The sequence below is a fragment of the Polyodon spathula genome, chromosome 9, assembly GCF_017654505.1.
Source record: "Polyodon spathula isolate WHYD16114869_AA chromosome 9, ASM1765450v1, whole genome shotgun sequence".
In the NCBI taxonomy this organism is placed as follows: Eukaryota; Metazoa; Chordata; class Actinopteri; order Acipenseriformes; family Polyodontidae; genus Polyodon; species Polyodon spathula.
Window position 1 is genome coordinate 30131571 of NC_054542.1, and position 26245 is coordinate 30157815.

Here is a 26245-nt window from a genome sequence, read left to right on the forward strand (position 1 = left end):
ATTGTGTACATGCTTATACTCGACACTTCTAACTGCTGGAGAGAGCAACCACATCTTTATAACCTGATCTGAACTCGTATCTATCAGCTTGAGGCCTCCATTTTGTAATGTTTTAGGTGTCTGATTTTCGAAGTTTAAAATCCCGGGAGAATGCTGCTTTAACTGAATTTATTTTACTCATTATTTGTGATAGCTGGCATTACCTTTGTTAATAGAGAATTGCCTAAAAATACCGCCTACAACAACTTGCTTTGTAAGTTGCGTCATGTGCTTCAGAGCAAGAAGAGGGTGACAAATATGAAGTCAAATATTTTGGAAATCTCCCATAGTATGTTTTGAAACCAGGCTCTAGGCGTATGTCGAAACTAAATATAATACTTAAAGTGACGACTTTCGTTAAAAACAGACAGAACATGGGTTATATAGAAGTTATCATTACAGACCAGCTAAAAAAAAAAAAACAGCTTTCAAATTGAATGCAAAGAAGACATCACTTAAATGGTTACACTGGAGAATATGATATATAAATATGACGAACAGGGAACAAAAGTGGTATGTTGTATTAACTTTAATGCGATCTTCTCAATTTACATTGGTATTTATAGTCCAAATTGGACCTTTGAATACATATACCGTATATTGTATATTTCATCACATACACTGTATATTGTAATGTGAGATAATAGATTGTTCAGTTCAATATATAGTGACATATACACAAATAGCTCTGGGAGGCCACCTCCTACAGTAGGTAATACGATTGAAAGATTAGCATATAATGAAATAATGCTGTCATTGTATGGGACAACAAAAGAATCTTTCAGAATACGACATGGGCACAGACTATGGCAAAGCTCAAAGCACAGTCTTTAAAAGATTTGAGGAAAAAGAAAAATGTTGATCAGAGCCTTCAGATCAACATGACCTTAACAACCAGATCCTTTTTGGAAGCAGCTGAAATATGTTTCACTCCTTGATCCTTATGTAAGTATAAGAGAGCACAAGCAGCACCCCGTACTTCAGAACATTCTTTTCAAGACATGTTATTCATTAAAGCATTCATTAAACACAGCTTAGCTCAGCAACCAACAAAAATGTCAGCATGGTTTTTTCCAACAGACTAGATCTGCATCACCTTGAATTAAAAAAAAGTACTTTGCCAAGCAAGCCACTGTCTGTGAAATGTATAATATATATATATATATATATATATATATATATATATATATATATATATATATATATATATATATATAACAGAATTGGTGAGTTGTTAAGGTTTTTAGACATTTTAAAATGTAACTGGAAAAAACATTATACCCTTGTTTGCACCTACTGGGTTTACTTTGGTGGTTTGTGGTTACTTGATTGTAGTACGGACAGTGTAATGAACTAACATCATGCCTTCACATTGTTTGCCTGACTCGTTTTTTCAGAAAAATCTTTTAAGACTTTTTTTATATATATATATATATATATATATATATATATATATATATATATATATATATATATATATATATATATATATATATATATATTCTTGATATATAACTTTTTTTTTTTAACCAATTCAAAAAAAGGATTAACCAGCATTGAATTCAATTACATAAAAAGTTAATGTCTTGATATGCTGGAAAATGTCCAGAATATTAACACATGGATCATTTTATAACACTGATATAACTATACCAGTACACAACATAAAATAAGCTGGTGGGTGAAATCTGCTCCTGTGATGTACTATCATACCATAACCTACTTATACCTCAAAATAGACTTAAATACTGATCAATAGTAGCAAATATAAATGGAAGAGTGGTGCAAAACAGGGCTAATTTTATCAGATAAAAACAGTTGTCAAGATTAATTTAATATTTTTAAAAGTGTTCATTAAATGCTCACAATTAAGGTTGGAATTCAATTTTAATTATGTGGCAGCTATCTTTTTAGTGACATTAAAGTAATATCCGATGAAAAACCAAACACTTTGGTAAAGATTATTGATGCTTTTTGACAATTTGTCACACAGTAATTGTAATTATCTTTATCACACTTTTGTTTGATAGTACTTTAAAGTCAACCCTAGGATAGTAGTGCTATAATTGCAATCCCAGTAAGCATTTGCTTAAAACAGTTCAGCTTTGCTAGACTATTCATGAAATGCATTGCTCCCTGTTTCATTTTTACTTTCCCTGTAAAACAGCACACAAATAAGGAATCCTGTTGTGATTATAAATAAACACATTATCACGACTGAATGTACAAAATCTTGATTTTTCCGAAGGTAAAAAAAGAAGAAGAAAATATAGCAGCGTTGCATGCAGATTCCAATTTTAAAATCCAAATAAAGCTACTTATATCCCTTAATCAAATATAACTAAAAGTATGTATTGATAATAATACAAGTGTTGTCATAGTGATAACACTACAGGGCTTTATTAAGACAAGCAAGTGAACGCTTAGAAGAAAGAGCTGTGTTTTGTACTGAGGCATACTTGAACTTCTCTTAAGAACCCTGGCAGTAAACCAGTTTTTGCCTGTTACACATACTCGACCCTGGTCTGGGATGTGTTGTCCAAGGCTTGCATTTCCAGACTTGTCGCAGCTTTACTGTCCGATTCCTCTTCATAGCAGAAGTGAGAGGAAGCAAGGACGATCCCTCCGACAATGTGGAGGAATCCAGCAGTCCACCCGCAGAACAAGGCTTCCCCAAACTCCCACCTGGGAACAATATCGGGAACCGTGTCATCCCAGAACTTGAGCACCGTCAAATGAGCCATGTAGGACACTGGCACCAGACAAATGACGCCAGCGAGAAAAGAGAATGCGCCTCCCAACACTCTCAGGACCCTCTTTGTCCGCTCACCACCCCGGCCATTGCAGCAGTTCACGTAGGTGAGTCCAGGTATGGGGACCAGTAGACCCAGGAGCCCAGTTGCCACTGCCACACACATGAGGATCCGAGCCAGCCTGATATCCCCAGGGAGGCCGAGCATGCTATCATAAGGTCTGCATTCAATGCCTCCCAAATCTTGAACGACACAGGTCTCCCATAGACCGAGCTGGTAGCTTTCTGTCTGCAGCAGCTCCGTGGAGAGTGTCAACCACTGGGGTAAAATAGTGGTGGTCAGAGTGCAAACCCAAGCCCCCACACAGAGAAACAGTCCCAGAAGCTCTGCAACACTCAGCCCTGGCTCCATTTTGCTTGAGTTACTTCTTCTGTGAGGCTGGTTGTTAATTATGCTGTATCAGTGCCCTGCAGCTGAGCAGCTTCTGTTTCAGTATAAATCCTAAAGTATACAGGTCAATTAGTACTAACAACTTCTGCTTGGTTGAGAGCACTTCTTTAAAATCGCCTGCCTCTCAGAAAAAAAAAAAAAAAAACTAAGAGTGAAAGAGACTTCAGCTCCTTGACACCTGCCCTCCCTTCTTCTGCTGCTTCTGACCAGGAGAAAACAAGTTGCAGAGACAGCTAACAAAAAGGTCATTGAGATTCATGCCAGTGCCAAAACAGTAAGCCACATGGGATATTATGAAAACATAGGCAGGATGTTATTAAAAAGCAGATTTTTGCAATTTCTGAGCAGAGGGCTGTCTTATTCATAGCGTCCCCCTAGCCTTTTGGTTTCTTTCACATAATGACGGGTTGTCCATGAGACAGAGCTTACTCAGTCGAGGGGATGGTAAATACAATTAGAAGGGATGGGAGAGTAACCTGTTCAAGGTCATTTTCCCTATCATTATATAAATATATATATATATACATATGCTGGCTGAGAACAACCCTAAGTTTTTCAGATGTCATGCAGGTAACTGCTTCTTACAATTTGGGATTGCCAGATTTGCAATGTGCATCATATCTTGAGCGTTCCAAGCAGTGCTTCCTAGAGGACAAATATATCAACTTGTGAAAAACATCGACTGAGCATTTTTCTGTTTGTTATTACAAGCGACTGTTAAAAAAACAATATATATATATATATATATATATATATATATATATATATATATATATATAAAATTATTTATTTAAATAATTCAATAAAACGTTCAATTCAAACATAATAAAACATTCAATTCAAACATAACATGTTAAATATTTACTGTTTTTCAATGTATATTTTCCAGTACCGAATACCGCAAAATACAGCTAAGTAAATGAATGCTATACAGTATGTAAATCTAATGATAAGGAGAACTTAACCAAACCTGTGTTTAAGACAACAAAACAAAATAAATGTTGTTATGTAACAAATTGCTAACATGTATTTGTAACAACAAATATATTCTATTAATGATCTGTTTTGGAATTTAAATACAGTTTAACTGCACTGCATCTTTCTTTTTTTATGTAACAATTTAACCTTTTTTTCTATAAAAAATACATACAAATTAAAATAAATATGGTTTTACGTACCTTACTGGGGGTATTGTAGACGTAGCCTGCTGTTCTTTGCGGTAAAACCTGCAGTTCTGGTACTGTACAAAAAATGTAAAAATAAAATAAAAAAAAAAATCTGTGGTTCTTTAAACAACAGTGTTTGACAGGAAGAATGTTATTGATTTCCACTATGTTATTGAAGACCAATAGGTATGGAATGTACATTATATTAATTTAAGTTCCAATTAAAAAAAGAAATCCCTGAGTGCCACAGCTCCCTTTGTTCTAATGGATACAGTTCATATCCCGAGAGACAGAGCCCTTTATTGTTGAGTTGCATTCTGATTGAAACTGCATTCATTGGAAGAGGGATTGTGGGTAAGGGGCATGTTGAGATACGTTTTCAAAGGCAAAAAATGGTCCTTCAGATCGTTCAGATCTCCTACACAAAACTGCTACTTGCTCAGCTGACCCACAAAAGGGCCATAGTCCCCTTTGTTTGTCCCGCTGGATTTCTGTCCCACAGCAGTGGTATGTCCAAGTTCAAGTGAGACCAAAGGAAAAAATTACAGAAAAAAACCCCACGTTTCGATAAAAGGTGTTGTTGGCAGAGTATTTAGCAGGCATCTCTTAAACAACAGGACCTCTACGTCACTCTCAGTCAGTGTCGTGTACTTTTTAATGAAGAAGAACTAGTGACATGGTGACACCAGCCTAAAATTGGCACAGGGCCTCTTGGGAAACAAAAGCCCAAATGGCTGTAATGTATAACAGGCCCGGAATGAAACACACAAAATCAAGTTCTTTAGTGTTTCTTGTCTTTTACAGAAGACTGGTAAAGTATCACCCTAGAGAATTATGTTTAACACTTTAGTCATTTAAGTTGCAGTGTCCTATAGTAATATACTATTATATAGTCAAATGAAATATGATTATTCTACTATTGCATTCTTACAGAGTTTATTTAGTCTTACCCTATCATAAGAAAGCATGCCGTTAATGGAACTTATAACATTCTTATTAACCCATCTTAGAGATTTTTTTTTTTTTTTTAATGAGATTTGGCCATGTTATTGTTGCAGTTATATAAAGAATTGTTGTGCCTGCCGTATGACGCAATGAACTGTTTATCAAGCCAAAACAGACTGGACCCCCCCCCCCCCCTACTTGGTTGTAACACTTTTTAGCACACACTTCATAAAAAATTCATAAAGCTTATGACAAAAACATACATACATTCGCACATAATTATATAAAAAAAGACTTCACTGTGGTAGACTTAAAATAAAAATAGAAAAAAAAACTTTATTTAAAGATTATTAAATAAAAAGTCTTAAGAGGAGATCCACGATACTCCATGTGATTTGCCTGGACAAAATCCTCACATGACTCACTCACTCAAGCAAATACACAGTCCCCCCCTATTCATTTCTGGTCCCAAATCCTGCCAAATTGTTTTTTTTATAGGTCTAGGGTCTTAGCTAAGACCACCAAACTAAAGAATGTTCTTTAAAAGTTTTTAAAAGGTTTTTTTTTTTTTTTGCATATGGCATGTTTAGATGCTGTGTGGGCGTATATCTGTGCCTAGTGTGTTACTGTATTAGGGCTATTGAGTCTTTTTCAATTGTGATTAAACCTGATATTAACATTATTTAAAATAAGTTATTGAAAGTACCAGATTGTGATTGTCTCTCTGTCTGTACATCTGTCCTTTTGTATGTCCCGAAAGCATTTTTACATTTATTGACAGTAATACAATATGGGGACATAAGAAGGTGCATGTACATCTGTGCATATGTCACACTATCTTGGGAATTACAGTTTAGAAAACTTTGCAATTCCATTTCATATTAGATGCTACTTTTTGTTATACTCGTTTTTTCTAATTTCGAATTTACAGCCGTATGCTTGTTAGCACTAGAATATTATCACTAGCCCCCTCTTTGTTTTGTTGAAGATCTTTTGGTTCTTAGCTTGTTTTAAATGTATTTTAAAGCATTAGTTAGAACTGGGCAGTGTACAGAAGCTCACTTTGTTGTTCTGTGGACACATAGAATCCTTACCACAATAGAGGAGATAGTGACTCTAGACTCCAGGTGCAGGTGCAGGTGCAGCCTCCATAAACAAAGCTTTATAGCACTCAACTCCCTTCTACAATTTTCTCCTTGTGAGCAAGCACATGCTTGCACACCCGTTCAACCCAGACAGACTAAAGTGGCTGAAGCTAACAAAATAATTTAATACTTCTTACATGGCATTTGCTACAGACAGTAGGTCTTGAATCTGCTATTTTGAAATAAATACATGCTGTAGCAGACATGTATTTTCCATTTAAATAAATGTAACTCATATTTTGACTCAGCAGTGTCTTCTGGGTTAAAGCATGTGACTGTCTGAAAGCATGTCAGTCAAGAGGGGAAGAAGCTGGTTGGTTACTGACTGGAAAGAAGACATTGAAGGGGTGGGGAAAACTTCACCTTTCAGGTGAAATGATCAGGAGCCATTAATTACCTTGCAATTTACATACCTTCCTTTGAAATGATACTGTTTAGTTCAGGCAGAGGCACTGGTAAACACTAGCTTGAAGGTATGGAAGGTATTGTTTGAATTCTGACAGAACAGTTCATACAATTCCAGTTCAGTTTGATACTGTGCTGACATTCTGTAAGAGAGTTCCAAGTTAAATACGTTTTGCTCAGAGTATGAAATTAGGGAAAGTGGTTTTCAAGATGGTTTACACATGGGAGGCAGCAGCATCACTATTATACAGGAATAATAACTTATGCATTTGGTGCCACCTGATGGATGCTGTTGTAATAGCAGCATGTATAGTCTTAGGAAAATGCAAGTTGTTTTAAAGCACTCACTGTTCGAATGTGTATTGGTGAAAAACATAATCCATGCAGTGAGCCGTTGTATAAGAAGGTTTTTTTTCTTTTTAGGGTACAGCATACATTAAGAAAGTGGGAAACTACTGCTTTTTATTGTAAAAAGAAGTTTACACACCACCATTTTTATTCATTAAAGAATTGCTTTTGTCTTTCCAGTTGTTTCAAAATAGGCCCAAAGAGACATATTTATTGAGGCCCAAAGCAATTCAAAGGGTTTATTCAAGTTACTAGTTTTGTAACATTAAATGTTTCATTTTCCATTCTCAAAAAATATTAAGCAAATTACTTTTTTTGTGTAAAGACCTGTATTTTTGTGTAAATACAATTAATTATAAATCCTTTTAACGTTTGTATTTCAATAGGCTTCACGTGCTTGTGGATCACCTCCAGTCTTAAGAGCTTTACAAGTCCCTAATAATCCTGGAATGCTGAATTGAAAGCACCACAAAAAATCACTTGTGGGCTAGATATTCACACTGTGACTTTATTTAAAAACAAATAGGGTGGGGCAGTAGAACTCTGATTAACTTTAATACAGTAAGAAAACTTTGGAGTCTCTTCTGTTTAGAAGATGCAACTATAATGGACTTGATCATAATTTGAAGACCTGTCTAATAATTGTATGTTTCTATTTAATCATAACTGTATGTGAATTTTAGGTGTAAAATGTAAACATGTCAATTTTAAACTATTGAATACTATTAATTAATAAAGCTCATTACTAATTTAAATCAAATCCTCATAAACTAATTTGATTGAACCAAAACAATCAATATTGATTTGAGACAATTATTATATATTATTTTGAATATTGCATAAACCAATGTTTTATTCATAGCAGACAATATTTGTTTTATGAAATACAAAACACAATCAATTTGCTATTAAGCGTATATCTAATATAGTTGTGACAAGCATGTGCTCTGTGTGATTTCATCACATCTTCATGAGGCTGACATTGACACACAGTGCTGCACTTCACTTTGAACCTGCAGGCGACATGCTGCAGTCTTCTCCGTGAATCTGAAATTGACATTCAGTACGCACTTGAGAACAAAGCTTACTATTACTGTACAGCAAACAAGACTAGATGATTTCTTTATACTTTTTTTAACTCAGGTCACGGCTATGCTACTGTGGTGATTTGTATTGTAAAGCAGTTGATACTGCAGCTCTGTGATGACAGTCTGGATAGGTTGGTACTGCACTACTCTTTCAAGACATTATGGAAACTCCCACCAGGGAGATATATCACAGGAAGCTGAATACAGTAGTGCTATACAGGGAAGGTCATGGTCTAATTAAACCAATAACAGTATTTACTGTACAAGGCAAATATACCAGTCTAAATAATATATAAAACAAATATAGATATTTTTCAATATCTATACCTATCGCCTCTGCAAAGGTTGCTGTGCACAGTGACACTAATCTGGTTTGCTCAGTCCAGTTGGCCTGTAAAGTGGCATATATTTCAACATTATTCCCCTAAGTTTCCTTGCAAGTTTCTCCCCAGTCCCTGGAGATAAACGGGGGCCCATTATCAAACAACAGGACTTCAGGTATATCCCAGAGACAGAACACTTCATCTTTCAGCTCCTTCATAATGGTTTTGGGGGTGGCTCTATGAAGTGGAAACTTCCAGGTGTCTTTGTAATGGTCCCGAAAAGATCAACGGCAATCTTGTACCAAGGTGTTGTAAGACTGAGACCCAGGATGTGTAAATAATACGCTTTTGTTTTGTTTGTAAAGAAAATGTGTTTCATTTGAAAGTTTGTGTTAGATAAGGCAGGGCTGGGAGGTTAGAATTCCCTCCCGGCCTAATTGAACTTCATCTGCAGCAGGAGGCTGATTGACTAATTGATTTTCAATTAGCCCTGTTCACATGACTTTCAAGGGGCTGAAAAGCCAGTCCTTGGGTCTTGGTTATCCATTTTGTTGTTATTTGTCAGCAAGCTGGAAGTGAATGGGCTGTGAATCTTCACGACTGTGCGACGAACCAGGGTGAGCAAACAAAGCAACCACACATGATCACTGTGTGTGCTAACCGGGATCCCTTTTATTTGACGCAACACTGAACCACTGAATGACAAACTTTTGTTTTTAGCTTTTTAACCACTGTATTGTTTGTCATGTACACTTTTGTATATGTCCTCCTGCACAGGCCACCATTGTTGGTAACCAAGTGATGGCCTCCAATCACTGCAACTGCCTGTTAATTATTAATAAAACCTGGACGTCTGAGCGCCGTGTGTGTCAACCTCTGTGTCTCTCTTGTCAATTGGCTGATGTTTACACAATAACAGAATACCCCTGTTACACTGTGATTACACAGTTTTTTGAGGGTTCAACAAAGCAACAGTCAGTTGGTTGTCTGCTGAGTGTGCAGGACACAACATTGTCTGCATGGACATCAAGCAATTTGTTGCTCCAGTATCCAGCAATACTTGAACCTTGCAGTGACCAATCTGCACGTGCAACAAGGGAAGCTTCCATATCTTACATATCTTGACCGTAGGGTGAGTTCTAGACTCAGGAATGGATTTTATTTCTTCTCAAGTCTCTTTATTTTTGCTGCTTGTTCCTCTTGAGACGCAGAAGGTACAGTGCCTGTAAAGGGCAAAACACATACAAACCGTTAAAAAAAAAACATGCACATTAGAAAAAAATAAACACACAGAAATGAGAAAAAAAAAAAAAATTAGAAAAAAGGACAAAATAAAAAAAATACATAGAAATTCGAAAAACAAACATACAAATTACGGAAAAAATGTACAAATTCTAAAAAATAACAAAAAAAAACCCCAACCTCATACAATGTGGAATGAACGAAATGGTTTAAAAACAAAAATATTCCATAAACCGACTAAGTAGAATTTCACACGTTACATGCAATCTGTCTGACAGTAATGTAACTAATGTGATAGCACACTGAATGAGAACTATTTATTTAATATTTTAAAATCATAACAACAGCTATGACAGAAAGAACAAACCTGCTTTTTGTATGTTCTAATATCATTCTTTTTCTTGTTTGTTCCGCATTTGTATCTTTCTAGTTTCTATGTTTCTTTTTCTAATTTATATGTTTTTCTAATTCATTTTTTTTCTAATTTGTAGTTGTTTTTTTCTAATTTGAACGAACTGTTTCCAATTTGTTTGTTTTTTTAATTTGTCTCTTTTTTCTATTTTTTATTTTTCCAGTTGTATGTGTACTACCCTTCAAGGCCACCATAATAAGCATTGTGGGTATATCTGAGAATACAGCTCATACTTTTTTCCAGGCAAACGCTTCTAGTGGCTCCTTTGCTTGTTGACACACTTTTAAGTCTATATGCCTCTTCTCTGTTCATCGGCCCTTCATGATAGGAGCTTGTGGCGACACCAATGACATGCACGGCCCTTAAAATGAAAATCAGGATAAAGATAATCCATTTTTTTAAATATTTTTTATTACAAAGATACAAATGCCCCACTTGAGTCAATTAACAATATCATCTACAGACTCAATAAAACTGATAGGTTTCCTCTTGAGTGTATAAGGCAGTAGTTTCTATTTCAGATATATCTTATCATCTTCAGCCTTTTTCATTCAACTGCTGGATAAAGGCCTCCCCAAGATTATTCTACAAAAGGCACTCTCTCATCCATATCACTCTGGCGTGTTTCCTCATTTCATCTTGACCTCTTCCAGGAGGTGGTCTTCTTGGTTGCTTTATATCTCTTGGGATCCAGTCTAATATCTCCTTGGTCCAGCAATGGTCTGAATGTCCGGCCCACTGCCATAAATTTCTTTTTTGCTCTTATAATAACATTGCATATTTTTGTTTGTGCTCCTATCCATTCCTTCCTTTTCATGTTTCTTCTTCTATTCCCAGCACGCATCTTTCCATACTCCGTCCTAAGTTGGTCGAAGACTTTCCTCTTGAGGCATAAGGGTAGTTTCTCTTTCAGAATCATGCTTAATCTTGCAAAGGCACTCCAGCTCACGCATCTTTCCATACTCCGTTGAGTTTTTGCTCTTCTGTTGACTTCTCTGTCGCTGAAATTAACTGTCCTAAGTGTACGTAGTTATTGACTTATTCAAGCTTGATCCCGTGTGCCTGGGGAGTGGTATATTTAGTGAACATGACTTGAGTCTTCTTCAGGTTCATTTTCAAATCTGCTTTGATGCTAGCCTTGTGCAGTTCTTGTATTCCTGTTTGTAATTCTTCTGGGCACGTTGTAAATATGAGGATGTCGTCAACAAATCGTAGGTGATTCAATTAGGCTCCGTTGATCTTCAGCCCTTACATTCCCAATCTGGTGTTTGGAAAATGTCTTCTAGGGTGGCCGTGAAGAGCTTTGGGGAAATTGTATCTACTTGACAAACTCCTTTTTCAATCTTGTTTTTATGGAGTTACTGTGGATGCTGCATTCTTGCATATGGTGCTGATCAAGTCTGTATGTTTTCTCAATTCCTTGCTTTTTCAGAGAGCTTAATACAGATCCTGTGTAAGCAGTGTCAAAGGCTTTTTCATAGTCAATGAATCCCAAGCAAAGTGTTAGTTCGTACTCTTTGCTGGTTTGAATCACTTGCTGTACAACTTGAAGATGATCCATTGTGCTAAATCCTCTCTGGTCATTTGATTGTACTGAGTCAAATTTATCTTGACATCTGTTGGTGATCGATCGATCTATCTCTCTATCTCGCTATCTATCTGACAAATCTGCTGGGTGTGGTGAACGTGTACACATAACAAAGAGTCTCTGATGCAACAATTGTCCTTTTTAATCAGGATGGTACCTGATGCAAGTTTATTACAAAACGTTTTCCAAAGGCAGATCGGTAAATCAGGCAAAGGTCGGCACACGTAAACAGGTTCTCAGCACAATTCCAGGGTCAGGCAAAGATACAGGCAGTCAAACAATCCTGTTCAATTCATGGGTAATCACAAACTAAAGCACTTACAAAACTCTTTCTCTCCCAGCACAAAGCTCTCTCCTACTCATATATATATAGAATGATAGATGAGCTTCAGTGAATTATTGGAAACTAATTCCATCTAGGGTTTATGTGACGTCATAAACTATGAGATCGTCAGGTCAAGTTTATAAACTGTCAGAGAAACCCGAGATTGTATTATTCACTAGTTTGTTCTTTGTGCCCCAGGGCTCCAATGCCCCAAGAAGTCTTAATCCGCCTCTGTTGTTGAGTGACTGAAAATGAGACATTTTGTGTTTGAAAGTGGTCTCGGGGTGCACAGGAGTCTAATATGGGTCAAAGGTCAAGTATAATCTTCTAGACGGATAAACCATTTTGATGTCACTACTGTGGTATTGCGCCTTTTTTTCGAATGGCTCAGGATGCAAATATAGCCTTCATATATATATATATATATATATATATAGATATATATATATATATGCAAATATAGCCTATATAGAGAGAGAGAGAGAGAGAGAGAGAGAGAGAGAGAGATCAAAATACTGGAACTCAACTGAGGTAGTAGCACCAAATAGACATGTGTGAAGGTGAAAACAATCAAAACAGAAACATTAGGTCTAACAAAAACAAACAAAAAAAATTATCTTGTTGCTACCTGTTAAAAAACAATGTGCAGTGGATTGTAATCTGGGAGAGGACCCTAGTAACAATACAAGAGAGTCACTGTCCATGATCTGATAACACTGCTGTATGAGTGATGTAGTAATACTTGCACTATATGTAAAAGGGATTGTACCTGTTCTGGATCTTGATAGTGTACTGTTATAATTAACTCCAGTTCATGTTTTACATAGAGCTCACTAAACTCATACCGTACTCCCTACTCCAATCATACTCCAATTCCAGGTTTTAGGAAAGAGAGCCATGTGTGAAAGCAGAGAGTAAATCAATGAATGACATCACACTCTACACTCACACCCATGTCGACAAGAGAAACGTATTTTTATTCTGTGCATGACATAAAAATGAAGACAAACTTTGAACAATACAAAAACATTTTATTAGTGTTCGTCTTGTCTTATACAATTGCAGTAGCGAGGAATGCAAAAGGACCAATCAAATCTCCCACTGTCCCGACTGCACCCATGAGGATTCCTGCCAGCTCCACCTTTTACAGAGGAACTTTTCTGAAATAATAAAAAAAAAATCTTAATAAACATGGTTTTCAAACAGCACCTCAAACAATGAAAGAGCAGTGAAAACTTCATCAGGTGGCAGGAGGCAGAAGGCAAGTGTTCGCTGGTATCCATAGAATAACCCCTTGATAATGACAAAGATGATAAATAAGCCATTGTGCTTGAAGAGGACTGGACAGTTTGAACGGGGCTGAATATTACACAGCATGAGAAACTGGAGAAGAAAGTAGACTAGGTAACACTTGTTATCTGGGCCAGTCTGAAAAACAAGAGGCAAGGGGAAGTCAGACATTGTTTGCTAACTGCCAAATTTGTTTCAAGTTGCTGAAGATATATCTGTCTATGTCAAGATTACAATTGTCAAGCAACACCCTACAGGCTGGGATTGAAACCCAGTAGTAGTGACAGGATGTGAGTGCACAGTGACAAAGTGAAAGGTGCTAACAGTTCTATTTTACACTGAGACATACATCTTAATGTGCCTTTTTTAAAGAAATACAAAGACACATAAATCAGACAGCTGGTACTGTACTACACTTAGTTGTCAGTTTGCTTGCCTTGTCTTCCAGGAAGTCTGTTACTGCCTGTGACAGAAATACAATGAATCTTGGTTGTAAATCTCCCTCCCGACCTGTGAGGGCGCTAAGCAGCGAGGACAGAGTTCTTTGGACGTGCTGGCCTGACAGTTCTTTTCCCAGGCTGGGAAGTCGGTCAGTCTGGAAGAAGGCGAGACTCTGTTGCAAGAACGTATTGACCCAGAAGGGAAATAACATAGCAGCTGTAGATTGTAAAGGCAGCTGCATTCGTTTTCCAAGGGGTCATGTGTGGCAGCATATAAGGAGATATAAGCATATAAGAATCGTAATCTGTTCCTTCGCTTTTGTTACGAAATATAACCTGAAGGACCAGTGCAGTAATTGTGAGATATCGTGAGTGTTTGTCTTGTCTATAATTGTTACTTGAGTTTTCATAGACAGCTAACACATTCTGGAGCTGTCGCTAAGGGCCAGTATAAAACCCCGAACAGTATTACACTATTGTCACGCATTAAACTGTATCACCCACCACAAGCACTACAGCACGCACACAGGACTGGTGACTGTGTTTGTATATTGTGGGAGAGATATCTGTGTTTATTGTTTGAAACCCATTATTATTTACCCTGTGCATTATGCATTGCTGTGTATTGCCGGCAATCATTGTTTTGGTCACCAGACCTGGATTATAAAAATAAATAAATCACTTTTCCATACCGGATTACAATCTCTGTCTGTTTATTCTTGTACTGCATCACCTCTGCACCTAAAGGGGGGGAACACAGGAGACCCCAGCAATCCAATATGTTCCAGAAGGAGACTAAGTTCAAGATGCTAACTACCCATCACATTCTCCAGTCCGTCTGGCGGGACGACTGGTTTGCGATCATGGACCTCCGGCATGCATACTTCCACATCCCAATACGTCCTGGCCACAGAAAGTACCCCTGCTACGAGTTCTGCCATTCGGTCTGTCTCTGGCTCCCAGGACTTTCCTCAAGTGCATGGATGCAGTTCTGGCACCCCTGCAGCTGGAGGGGGGTCAGGGTCCTCAATTACTTGGATGACTGGCTCATCTATGGCCAGTCGTAGGAGCAAGCCGTGTCTCACACGGCTCTAGTGATGGCGCATCTTACCCGGCTGGGGCTCACACTCAACCTGGAGAAGAGCTCCCTGCAGCCAGCTCAAGTTTTTCTTGGGATCCTGCTGGATTCCCGCTCCATGCTGGCTTCCCTGTCGACCAACAGGGTAAGCACATTGCAAGCCTGTGTGTCCATGTTCCATCTCAGACAGTCAGTGCAGGTGGTGATGTGCCATGGTTTCTAGTCTTTTGGCAGCAGCCTCCTCTGACCTCACTCTCAGTCTCCTCCATATGCACCCCTTACAGGCATGGCTCAATGCCCAAGTAGTTCACCCAGCCCGAGACAGACACTGCCAAGGAGGTGTTGACCACAGCAGTTTGGAATGGCAGGAGGACCCGTGGGGTCTGGACTGGCATGTGACAGTCCGCCCACATCAATGTGCTGTAACTGAGGGCAGTGCACCTGGCCCTGCACCATTTTCAATTGATGCTGCAGGGTAGACATGTACTAGTGCACACAGACAATACCACTATCGTGGCACATGTCAATCGCCAGCGGGGGCTACAGTCCCCAGGGTTGCACCAAGCGACGTTTCAGTTGCTCACCTGGGCACAACCGCTTTTTCTGTCCCCAGGTGGTAGCCATGATTTGGCACAAGTTTGGCAGCACGACAGCCAACCTGTTTTCCTCAGAGGAATCCACACAGTGCCCTCTGTTGCTTTCGATTCAGAGACGCAGTGGCCCTCAAGACTTGCTGTATGCCTTCCCCAATCTAGCGCTCATCCCGTCCTTCCTGGAGAAGGTAGGGAACAAGCATGAGGGGGTCCTCCTGGTTGTGCCACACTGGCCCAGGAGCATATGGTTTTCCGCTCTGAGCCAGCTCATTCAGGGACAGCCGTGGCAGATCCGACTATGCAGGAACCTTCTCAGTCAAGCTCAGGACCATCTGTGGCACCCGGACCCCGGGTCACTCCAGCTATGATGAGCAACATTTGTTTTAGTAATTTAGATGTTAATAAACTAACCAGCTTTTGTATTTTGCAGAATACATATCAGGGGTGACAGTCGGATAACAAATATGGGTGCTACGTAAAACTAGTGTTTCTAACACCTTTGCCCATCCTCTGAATTATACATTCCCATTGTTTGTGTTACACCAAGGAGGCCTGAGACACAAGAGGGAGCCATTGCTTTTTAACTGTGAATGTACCTCCTTTTAGAAAATAGCAAGACGGTTACAGTGAAACTAGTTAGGACCAGAATGCGATTTATTTATTTATTTATTTCTTAACATGTAACATATAACATTAAAGGTGTGAATTACAAACCGGAGAAACTGCTTAAAAATGCTCAAATATGTCATTATCACCAAAAGAAACCCCAGAAATAATAACATGGCAATACCTTCTATACCTTCAAATCCTACAAATCTGGTACTTGAGGTTATATGAATTAAATTATCTGTTGCTAAAAGCATGGTTTATAAATGTAACAATCTGTTTACTGTTTCTGTTTACACTTGGAAAATACCTATTCATATTGCAAAACTGTTCTGATTTGAGTACTATTTTATAATTGTTAAATAAAAAATTGCAGTGTGTCAGCAGGTGGTGCTGTCAGACATCTTCTTGCTGGCTGTAGAGAATAGTTCAGAGGCAGAACTGCAGGGCTGAAACACAAATGAGGGTGGAGGATCACAGGTATTGTATTTTCTGAGGTTAATCTGTTATGGAACAGATTTTAATAAAATTGGAAAACCTTGTGGTTTCAGAGCCTTGGTAAGTTATTGCTACACTGTAATCTTCTGAGACAAGCCACTAAGGGGCAGGTGCGTGGTCCAATGGCTAATATCGCTGGAAATGTTCATAACTAATACTTTCATACAAATTCGAATGGACTTTTCACAGATACTGGTCATCAAGTAAAATAATATTGATACAAAAAGACAAATTACTACTGTATTATTATGTGCGTATAAAACATCAGACATATCACTATCAAATGTATTGGTAGATTAGGAGAAAAGTTTTAAAAAAAAAGTATTAAATGTATTTCTTCAATTGAAATCAAAATAACAAAAAAAGTGATATCTGACTAAATAATTCCATGCACTTACAATGCTCTGTTTGGATAGTATGTACTTGTGATTTAGAATAAGCTGATTAGCTCTAAGTAGTGGTCTGTATAATAAGGTAGGGTAATAAAAATATGCAGCGCTAGAGTTTATAGATAATTAGGGTAATGATAAGGGGCCACAACAGGATTTCATTTTTGTTGTAGTACTTTACAGCACCAGGGATACCATCTTATGTTTAAAGCTCATCCCTGGAAAACCATTCCTAGGTTATTAATGCGATTCAGAGAAATTCCCCATAGTTATGAAATGCTCCATCTGTGGTTTATTCTGGCAGGATACAGGCCAGTCAGTTTAACCCCTCCTTTAAACAAGACACTGAAGCTTCTATTCAGTTGATTTAAACACTGGCAGATCTAAATACTTCCTCTGTTTAAATAATTAACAAAGGGCACAATGTTATAAAAATCAAACATCCAACAGTTCTTATTAGTTTCTTTAGTTTATTTATGAGTACAAAAAAAATAAATAAAAAAGACAACTCAGGAAGGTTAATATTTTAAGCATCTCCATGTTGCTAGAATTTATGTCCATTGCTGTTTAAAGCCACTGAATATACCCCAGGAGACTGTGCTCATAGAATGGATAATCCTGTTGTGTGATTTGCCTAATATTGTAGATATTTATGAAATCCTTATATGGCTGATTCTTCTTTTCTAACTTGGCTGTTTTTTTTTTTTTTTTGTACTGTACCGTTTAAAACCCAAAGACCTTGAAATTATTTACACAAATAGATTGTTGGATTTGATGATCACTTTACGTTGGGCTGGTACTGATGCCGCAGGGAAACTGTGTGAATCTCCGCTGGTACATCTTTTTAGCTTTTCTTAGACCAACTCTAAGACTTCAAGCATTGACATGTTCTCCTTCTGCTCATTGTCTGGACTCTGAGGAACCCAGGCCAGGTCTATGACTTTCATCTCTAAATAGTCAGTAATAATCTGGGACAGTTTGAGATTTCATAATCCACAGTTATCTCTTCTTTCACTTGACTCTTTTTATACATGGAATGCTTTTGTTGACATATAGATTTTTGCAGTATTGCCAGCTGGGTGACATTGGTATCTCAAAAATGTAAGATGGCCCACTCTGGTTCTGAAAGGCTCAGTTGTTCTTTTAAATGTAAAATTATACAGTCTGTCATCATTGTGACTTTTATATTGGATAAACCTGTGTTCTGTTATTGCATGCAGGATTTGTTATTTCTAATTGGATGGGAAAACAGGAGTTATATAAAATTATATAAAAACTTCACCTTGAGGCAAATTTTCATTATGAACAAATTTTTATGTTGTAGAGCAATAAACAAGTGGTAAAAGATACATTCGTGATAGAGGAATGTTTGTCGCTGCTTCATTAACTTATCAAATTCAAAAGGTAGTTCACAGACATGTTAAAAGTGAATAACACAATGATAGCGGTCAACAACACAGTGATAGTGGAAAATTGACATGGTGAGGGAATAAAGTTTGGATATACATTTTTAGAACCAAAAAAATGTTAAAGGAACAGAAATTTTACCCTAAAGTAAGCATACCCTTTAAAACAAAAACAAAAAAGAAAAAGAAAATGAAAACTATTTTGCTATGTATGCGTCCAGCAGTTTACCAAAAATCAGTCATACTTTTCTGTTTCAGAATTGCTCTTCTCCACTGGTCTATCTAAGCTTGTATCAATAATATATTCATTTAGGGGCACCGTTTATGCAAATATCTTCTGCCCAAATATGGACACTGGAATGAAATATGGCAGGAGAGGCAAACATGGAGGATCAGAGTGCAGGGTTACGAGAGCCCAGCTAAGTTTTGGGGAAGTGGATGCTGGATGAACCGGTCTGATTTTCGCCGCTATTTTTATCGGACCTAAAGTGTTGGAATGCGTTCATTTAGTGGGTTATAAATCGGAGAGGCAGGTCGCAGCGAGGACCAGCTCCTCGCTCATTATGCCGCACAACAGCAAGAGAAGGGAGAGCTCAGAGCTGCCGCTGCCCGCTGGCTGGGAAGAAGCTCGGGATTATGATGGAAGAGTGTTTTATATCGATCATAACACCCGACAAACCTCGTGGATCGACCCCAGAGACAGGTAGTTGTGGGGAGCACTTGTAAAAAAAAAAAAGGACAAGAATGAATTGGATAGGTTTAGGTTTAGGGGCTTAATTGCATCCAAGGGGGGGAATCGGAGATGTACTGCTGTAGATGCATTATATATGCTGATGATGGAATTTAGGCTGGTACAGTACCTGGTGTGTGTGTGTGTGTGTGTGTGTGTGTGTGTGTGAGAGAGAGAGAGAGAGAAAGAGAGAGAGAGAGCGTGAGTTTAAAATGTACTTAGAATTATAATTGATTTGCACTTTTTAGAAACTTTGACAGGAGCATCAACAAAAGTGTTCTGTAAACAGTTCACGGTTTGTTTTCTGTTCTTACCCTACACTTTGAAAGACATGCAGCCTTTTATTGTGCTACATATGAGTTTATCTAACTCATCCTTAATGTTTTTACTCATCGCAGGGAAACCTCAAATACCCATAATCAGTACTCTATCGAGCAGCAGCATTTAGACCAAGGAAACTGAATGCAGTTGACGTTACAGTTTCAAATTCTGATATTAATTTATTTTTAATCCATAACACGATTTATGCAATAATGTACTGTAGTTGTTTTATGATGCAGGGTATGTAATTAATGTGTTGAATCGCAAGTAGGCCTTTTTGTTTCTATATTATCTTTTAAATAAGTAATGCAATGTACAGTCGAGTTAGTTTAAGATTGCAGCAATGAATCGAGGTGATCATTCTGTTTTCATTCGTGGAAAGAAAGGCCTATGAAAAATAACACTGCACTTTGGTTTTGTTTTAGTTCAGAAGTGATATTTTGCAATGTTATACAGCATATTGAAAATTAAAGAATCCTTTACAAATACCTATGATGCAAAGAAACAGAACCAGTCATTACAAAAAAAAAAAACAAAAAAAAAAAAAAAAAAACACATTTACCTTATTCAGAAAGATTAACCTATTCACATTTTATAAAAGACGTTTATTTAAATGTGCTGTGTTAAAGAAACCAACAGCAATCTAGAAACGTTTCAGGAATATCAAACTTGGTTTAATTGACAGCGATCGACTTAATAATCATTGGGTTAAAGCTTTGTGAATAGGACCAAACACTGGTTACGGAGGTGCAGTAGTATTTTCAAACTCCTTTATTCTCACTTCACTGACTGGCCATTGCAAAAGTTTAGGCTGCTGTCCTGTATAACAGTCAAGCCTGTTTAATATCACTCCGGTTAATCTCACCCTCCTCGTATTGAAATGGCTCGTCCAGCATACAATGGGAGTTAGCGTGGACCGGCTCCTAATTCTATCACCGATTTTTATCACAATATTGATCACATCAGGCATAACCCAAAAAGTGCTGTCAGAAAGCTTCAGCTTACAAGACTGAAACCAACGACAAATAAGAGGCAAAACAAAAGATTACTGACCCACAAAGTTATTCTCATATCACCTGAATGGATTCAGTTTTCCACTGTGCAGTTATGATCAATTTAATTTGTGAGGTAAAAAAGAAAAAAAAATACAATAATCAATTTATTACAACACTGATTTAGTATTTTTTCTAAAATTAATTTTCATGTTGTTCATAATTGGATATTCAACTTAAACAATTGGCCATTTTCAACTTAGCCTTATTCCCTAGGTGAGAAATGTTATAACTAGGTAGCTCCCTAGCAACACCAATGCAGTTTAAATGCAATAGTATTTTGGAACAACAACCCATGTAAACGTTTGTATTTAAACTGTTAAGTCTTCATTTTGTTCAGTTACTTCTGATGCGACGCATGTGCCAGTGGGATTTGTATTTTTCTCTAGACAGCTGGAAGTGAAAGCTGGTGCAGATAACAGAAATACTGGAACTTCAGCTCCCACAATCCCTTGCGTTAAAAGTATGCAAGGAATGTTATTCAGGGGGCTGGAAAGGTTGAAAGGAAATATATAGCTGGAACTGCATTTTCAAGAAGGCATTATGTGGTTTCCTTTATTGTCATACATATCTGCACTGCATATTACCTAATTTGTTTTAAACTTATTAGATCTGTGGCTCATTATAAGGGTCCAATAAAGTGAAATTAAAGTTATGTGAATTTAAAAGCTCAGCAATTTAGGGATTTCCATACAGATTTTGCAGGTAAGAAATAAAACAAAACAGCATAACTGGATCCGTTTCTTTAGACAGCATCTGGTGCAACAAAGAAACATGCTCTGGGTGGTTGTTTTCAGCAGGTGTTTCCTAGCACTACTGTATGTGAACTAGATTGAAGATTCTTCTGAAAAACTGATTTCAGACAATTATGTGGACTGAATGCGGATCCTAGTTTAAAAATACCGAGAGTAACAACACGAGACCTCAGCTAATTTGTATTGTACCAATCCAGAGCACTGTCGGTAAAATCTTTCTCGTTTTGTCTGAATCTACAGGTACAGGTGTGTAAAAACCCTGTTGTCCTGGGAGACGATAGTTGTTGTAGCACTGATGTGACACAAGGTGGCTTGTTTAATGAGGGGAACTGAAGAAGGGAGTTCACAGATTTGTTATGTAGTTTGGGTGTGTGGTGGTGACTGTAAAACAGGAAATGCCAGAGATGAGACTGATTGTTTGGCTGGTTTTCTTTTCAGTAATGCAGGCCTCCAAATAATATTCTTGGCAGAGATAAGTACCAAAAAAATAAATTAATTAAAAAAAGCTAGGAAACAGTTTCTCAGAACTGTTATGTGCAGTTTTCTTAGGTGCTGTATTTAGAGGACCTTTTTACTTCCCACAGGCTATTGACACCAAGGTCTGCTTTAGTGCAATGAATTACGTTTTGTGTCCTTTTTTATGATGAGTATGTAAGAATAATCAATTTAGAACGCTACACAGGAGCCTCCATGGGCCCATAGAAGGGGCATGGACATCTGCTGCGAGAGATGAGACAAAAGAGATTGCAGTTCTCACTCTGCACAGGCACCCATGGGTTATTTACAATATTTACAATCAGTTTTTGCAACTCTGCTTGCAGTTGCAGTCGGTCGCCACTAGGGTACCAACAATGGTATCGCTAGTGCGGGGTTGCTCCAGCTTAAACCACGTGGCTGAACCAACAATACATGTCTACATGTGTAAACAGAAGTAATACAGAAAATGCAAAACAAAACAGTGGGAAAATACAGATAAAGAAAACAGTAGGCTGGTTGATGAACTTCTGTGTGCCCCGCAGCAGGAACCTTCTCTCTAACACACCCTCCATATATTATGGTGGGGTTAAAATTTCCTAAACTAATCGCTGTCCGTTACTCAAAGAGCGCCCCCGGTATACACACGGTGGCCCGCATCTTTTGTGGTACTCGCAATGCATCTCTGTCCCAGGACCTTCATGCTCTGCCTCAAATGCCTTGAGGGTGTGTCAGTGTATTCTTTATAGTGAGATGCTATGCCGGCACATGCCTGCCTGCTGATTGGAGAATGGCTTTCTTTTAAACTCATAACAAAAAAAATAAAAAAATTAATAATCCTACTATAAACACATGTGCATGGACTTAGCCCTGCCACAATGCCCATTGCAGTAAATAAAGATTATTAAAAGGGCTGGTAGATCATGAGCCATGAGTGTCACAGTATGGCTCTTTTGATCATATTTACCATATAAAGCTCAACAGAACTGTTTAAACACGCAAGGCGGTATTCAGAAACTAAAAACAAACTGCTGATGTTACAGAGCTAGGACGAAACAACTAAGGTGTATGTTGCAGCAGAAACATCATTACAAATAAGTGTTTGCTGTTTATTGTGCTGGACAACAGCTTGTGTTGAATTGGTTCACTTTGTTTTGCTTATTCCTTGGTCTTTGTGTAAAAGACTGGTTTAATGTAGCACGTTGGAAGTGCTTTGTGAAAAGGTTGATCTCGTCAGTGAAGGCTAGATGTGTGTACCGCATCAGGAGTAATACTGTGCTCTTGGATACTGAGAAATGCTTTCAGCTGGAATTCGTATTTTTCAGAAACCCTCATTCTAACATTAGACTCTTGGTTATCTCCGCCAGCTGCTGTCACGTTTATAGGATGAGTGCATATATAGTTAAAGGCGTGAAAAGGGTTATGCATCCTTCTCTTACTTCTCAGGCACTGTCGAAAAGGAATGTACAGACACACCACAAGACTAATCAGTAGCCAGGGGACGTATAATTAGGGCTGCATTTTTTTCATGGTAAAAAAATGCTTATTTCACGGCATTCCGCAATATAAAAATATGTATTTCAAGATATTCCATGATTAAACATGATATTTATTAAAGCAGAAAATTGTGTGGGTGATTTCGATACAGTAAATGCAAAATTGTAGAGTATTTTGTTTTTATCTCCACCTTTTTAAAGGATTCTGTTTTCACCATCAGTGAATTAGCAAACAAAATAAAAACACAAATAACAACAGACAAGTAAAATGTCCCCTTCTTGTACTGGACAGAGCGATCTTTAGCAGAAATATTTCTTTGAAGTAATAGTAATAGAAATAGTGCATCTCTATGCAGTGTGTTCAAGCAATTCCCGGAAGCAAACTAAAACGACTGCCAGGTTCCTAAGTGCAGTGTAACAGGTAGTGCGTCAATAAGGCAAACCTTTGCTGTATTTATTTCTAAGTGAGAACAAATGTGCATATTTACACTATTCTTTCACAAAAGTGAGTTTTTACGGGGAGCTACATATTACACCTAAGTGAGAGACCTGGTATACGTTATGTCTGTGAATGTGTTCCTTTACTCAGTCTGAGGTTTAATGTGAGCCCTGTCGGTATGCCTATTCGATATGTATCCAATCGCCCACCTACAGCCATCTTATTAGTGTCACTGTGAGAACACAAGCAGACAGGACACAAACATGACATTGGGTGCTATGGAAATCAAGCAAATCTTGTTTTTATTTTCTGTATCCTTTTTAAAGTCTGCTTTCAATTAACACAAATATAAGCATATTTTCATATATATATGTATATGTATATAAAATCATCAATCTTTAGTTTATATAGCGCCTTTCAGTGGACCGCCATCACAAAGCTCTTTACAAGATGCGGTAATAACAAGAAAATCCATTGTACTTTAAATACAGAGAAATGCATAATACATGTTAAACAAAAAAAAAAAAAAAAAAAAAAAAGGGTTTATCATGTATTATATAGGAATGCAAATTTTAGCTGACATTTTAGTCCACAGTAAACACAAAGGGGTCATAAAAACATTAAGGGACATTGCAACCTGTAAAAGCACATGTAAACTGTGCAGATATGTTGGTAAAGATAAAAGTGAAATTGCAAATAAAGAAAATAAATATTCAGTCTTAAAAAAATCTGTCATGTAAGGATAGCAACCTTGTATATGGTATATTTTGCTTAAAATATGTAAGAGAGACAGGTACGTCATTATATAAAAGAATACAGAACCACTTATCAAATATAAGAAATACAAAAGAAAATGCACCAGTAGTTGAGCACTTTACCAACACACCTGGATGACCTAAAGTGTGTTGTTTAAGAAAAAAAAAGATAATGTACAATATAGAAGAATTAAAGAAAATAAATGGATAAATAGACTAGATAGCATGATGCCTGAAGGTTTAAATAGAAAGGATCAGTAGATTATTACACCATTAGCTATATAGTGAATGAGATCACAAAGACAATAGATTTAAAAATAAATAAATGTGTGGTTACCAATAATAAATACCTCCATCGTTTTCAAACACACTCCCTTGACAAAGCTATTTTAAACATACCGAATCGTTGGGAAGTTCTTTTGATATATAAATATTGCAGTTGGTGTACTAAGACTAAAGAGACATCACACAATAAAATGTATTCATTTTTATTTGTTAGTTGGTGTGGACTATGTTGCTGTTGTTTATACATAATGTTACATGTAGCCATACTTGTGAATAACTATAAGATGCTATTACATTTGGGCTATTTTTTTGGATTAAGTTGTACAGCAAAGAGTCTAATTTGTATTCTCCAGCAGAAAATGTGTGCGAAGTTGCTGAGGTTGGTAAATTGATTGAGTGCCAGTGTGCCAAGTGACAGCTTGTAGTAAAACGTGTAACATTAGCGTGAAGGTAAATATGCAAACACTTAGTAAACTGGTGTAACCTGTGTGCGAAATATGTTAATGATGGATGGACTGTGGCTGTTGGCTGACTGTTGCTGGTGGTTTCCCTAGAAACCCCCCCCCCCAGACTGACAGACAGTGAAAAGAGAAGGTGCAGTAGACCCTACTGGCTTCATTCACTATAATGAATGGGCTAGTGTGTTCAGTTTGGTCCTACTAAACGTATTTTAGGTCAACACTTTTGCTTTAGGTTGGGAGCTCATGTTTTCAGATAATTGTTTTTGGGAAAACTGAAAACAACACTTTTCTGTGTTTACATGACTTCCAATAGCCAGTCCAATCCAATCAAATGTATAAATAAATGACTGAACCCAGTGAGGAAGCTGTTTACTGGGTTTGATCCTATATGGTACATCTTGTTCTCCCAAATCATGGATATGTTTTAGAATTCTTTACTTAAACTAAACTAACTAATGCTTTGCAGCAGCAGTTTTTCTTTGTTTTAACCTTAGATGAATATGTATTTGGACGTTCCTGCATAAATTCGCATAAATAATGAGATGTACTAAAGCTGCAGGCAATTGTGACGCTTAATTGCATCAATTTGTTGATCTTTTGAAAACGCATTTTAAACAGTCGCAGTTTTTTTTCTCATGTTGCCTGTTGTGCTCAATGCGTTTTTGAGGCTAACACGCATGTACCTAATTTTCACTAAAAGCAGGGTGTACTTGCACGCCATGAAAACAGTTTTCTATGACATTTCTGGTTTCCCCAACGTGTTGGGAGCAATAGACTGCACACATGTGCTGCTAACCCCTCCAGCTCATTCTGAGCATCTATATAGGACCGTGGTCTATTTTGTGTTAATTGTCTAGGCTACTAAGTAGGCTAAAATCATTTAGTTTCAAGTTTTAACTAGTCTTTTATTTGCATTGTACACCAGTGTATTCAGTGCAGCAGCATGAC

General features: G+C 37.5%; 2 protein-coding genes across 3 annotated transcripts in view; one reads left to right on the plus strand and one right to left on the minus strand.

Annotated features, from left to right (window-relative positions):
- Positions 1–1629: 1629 nt before the first annotated feature.
- Positions 1630–3875, minus strand: LOC121321281 (claudin-22-like). The gene has a single exon (XM_041260182.1). The coding sequence runs from the start codon at positions 3201–3203 to the stop codon at positions 2544–2546; it is 660 nt and encodes a 219-aa protein (XP_041116116.1). The 5' UTR covers positions 3204–3875; the 3' UTR covers positions 1630–2543.
- A 15027-nt stretch (positions 3876–18902) lies between these two features.
- LOC121320643 (protein WWC3-like) overlaps positions 18903–26245 on the plus strand; it is a 56170-nt gene continuing 48827 nt past the window's right edge. For both annotated transcript variants that reach the window (XM_041259158.1, XM_041259159.1), the window contains exon 1: positions 18903–19232. In XM_041259158.1, coding sequence (XP_041115092.1) covers positions 19093–19232 — 140 coding nt within the window. In that variant the 5' untranslated portion in view covers positions 18903–19092. The remainder of the gene's footprint in view (positions 19233–26245) is intronic.

Bases quoted from the DNA above. Each gene is read 5' to 3' on its own strand.
- LOC121321281 (XM_041260182.1), bottom strand. From the start codon at position 3,203: ATGGAGCCAGGGCTGAGTGTTGCAGAGCTTCTGGGACTGTTTCTCTGT.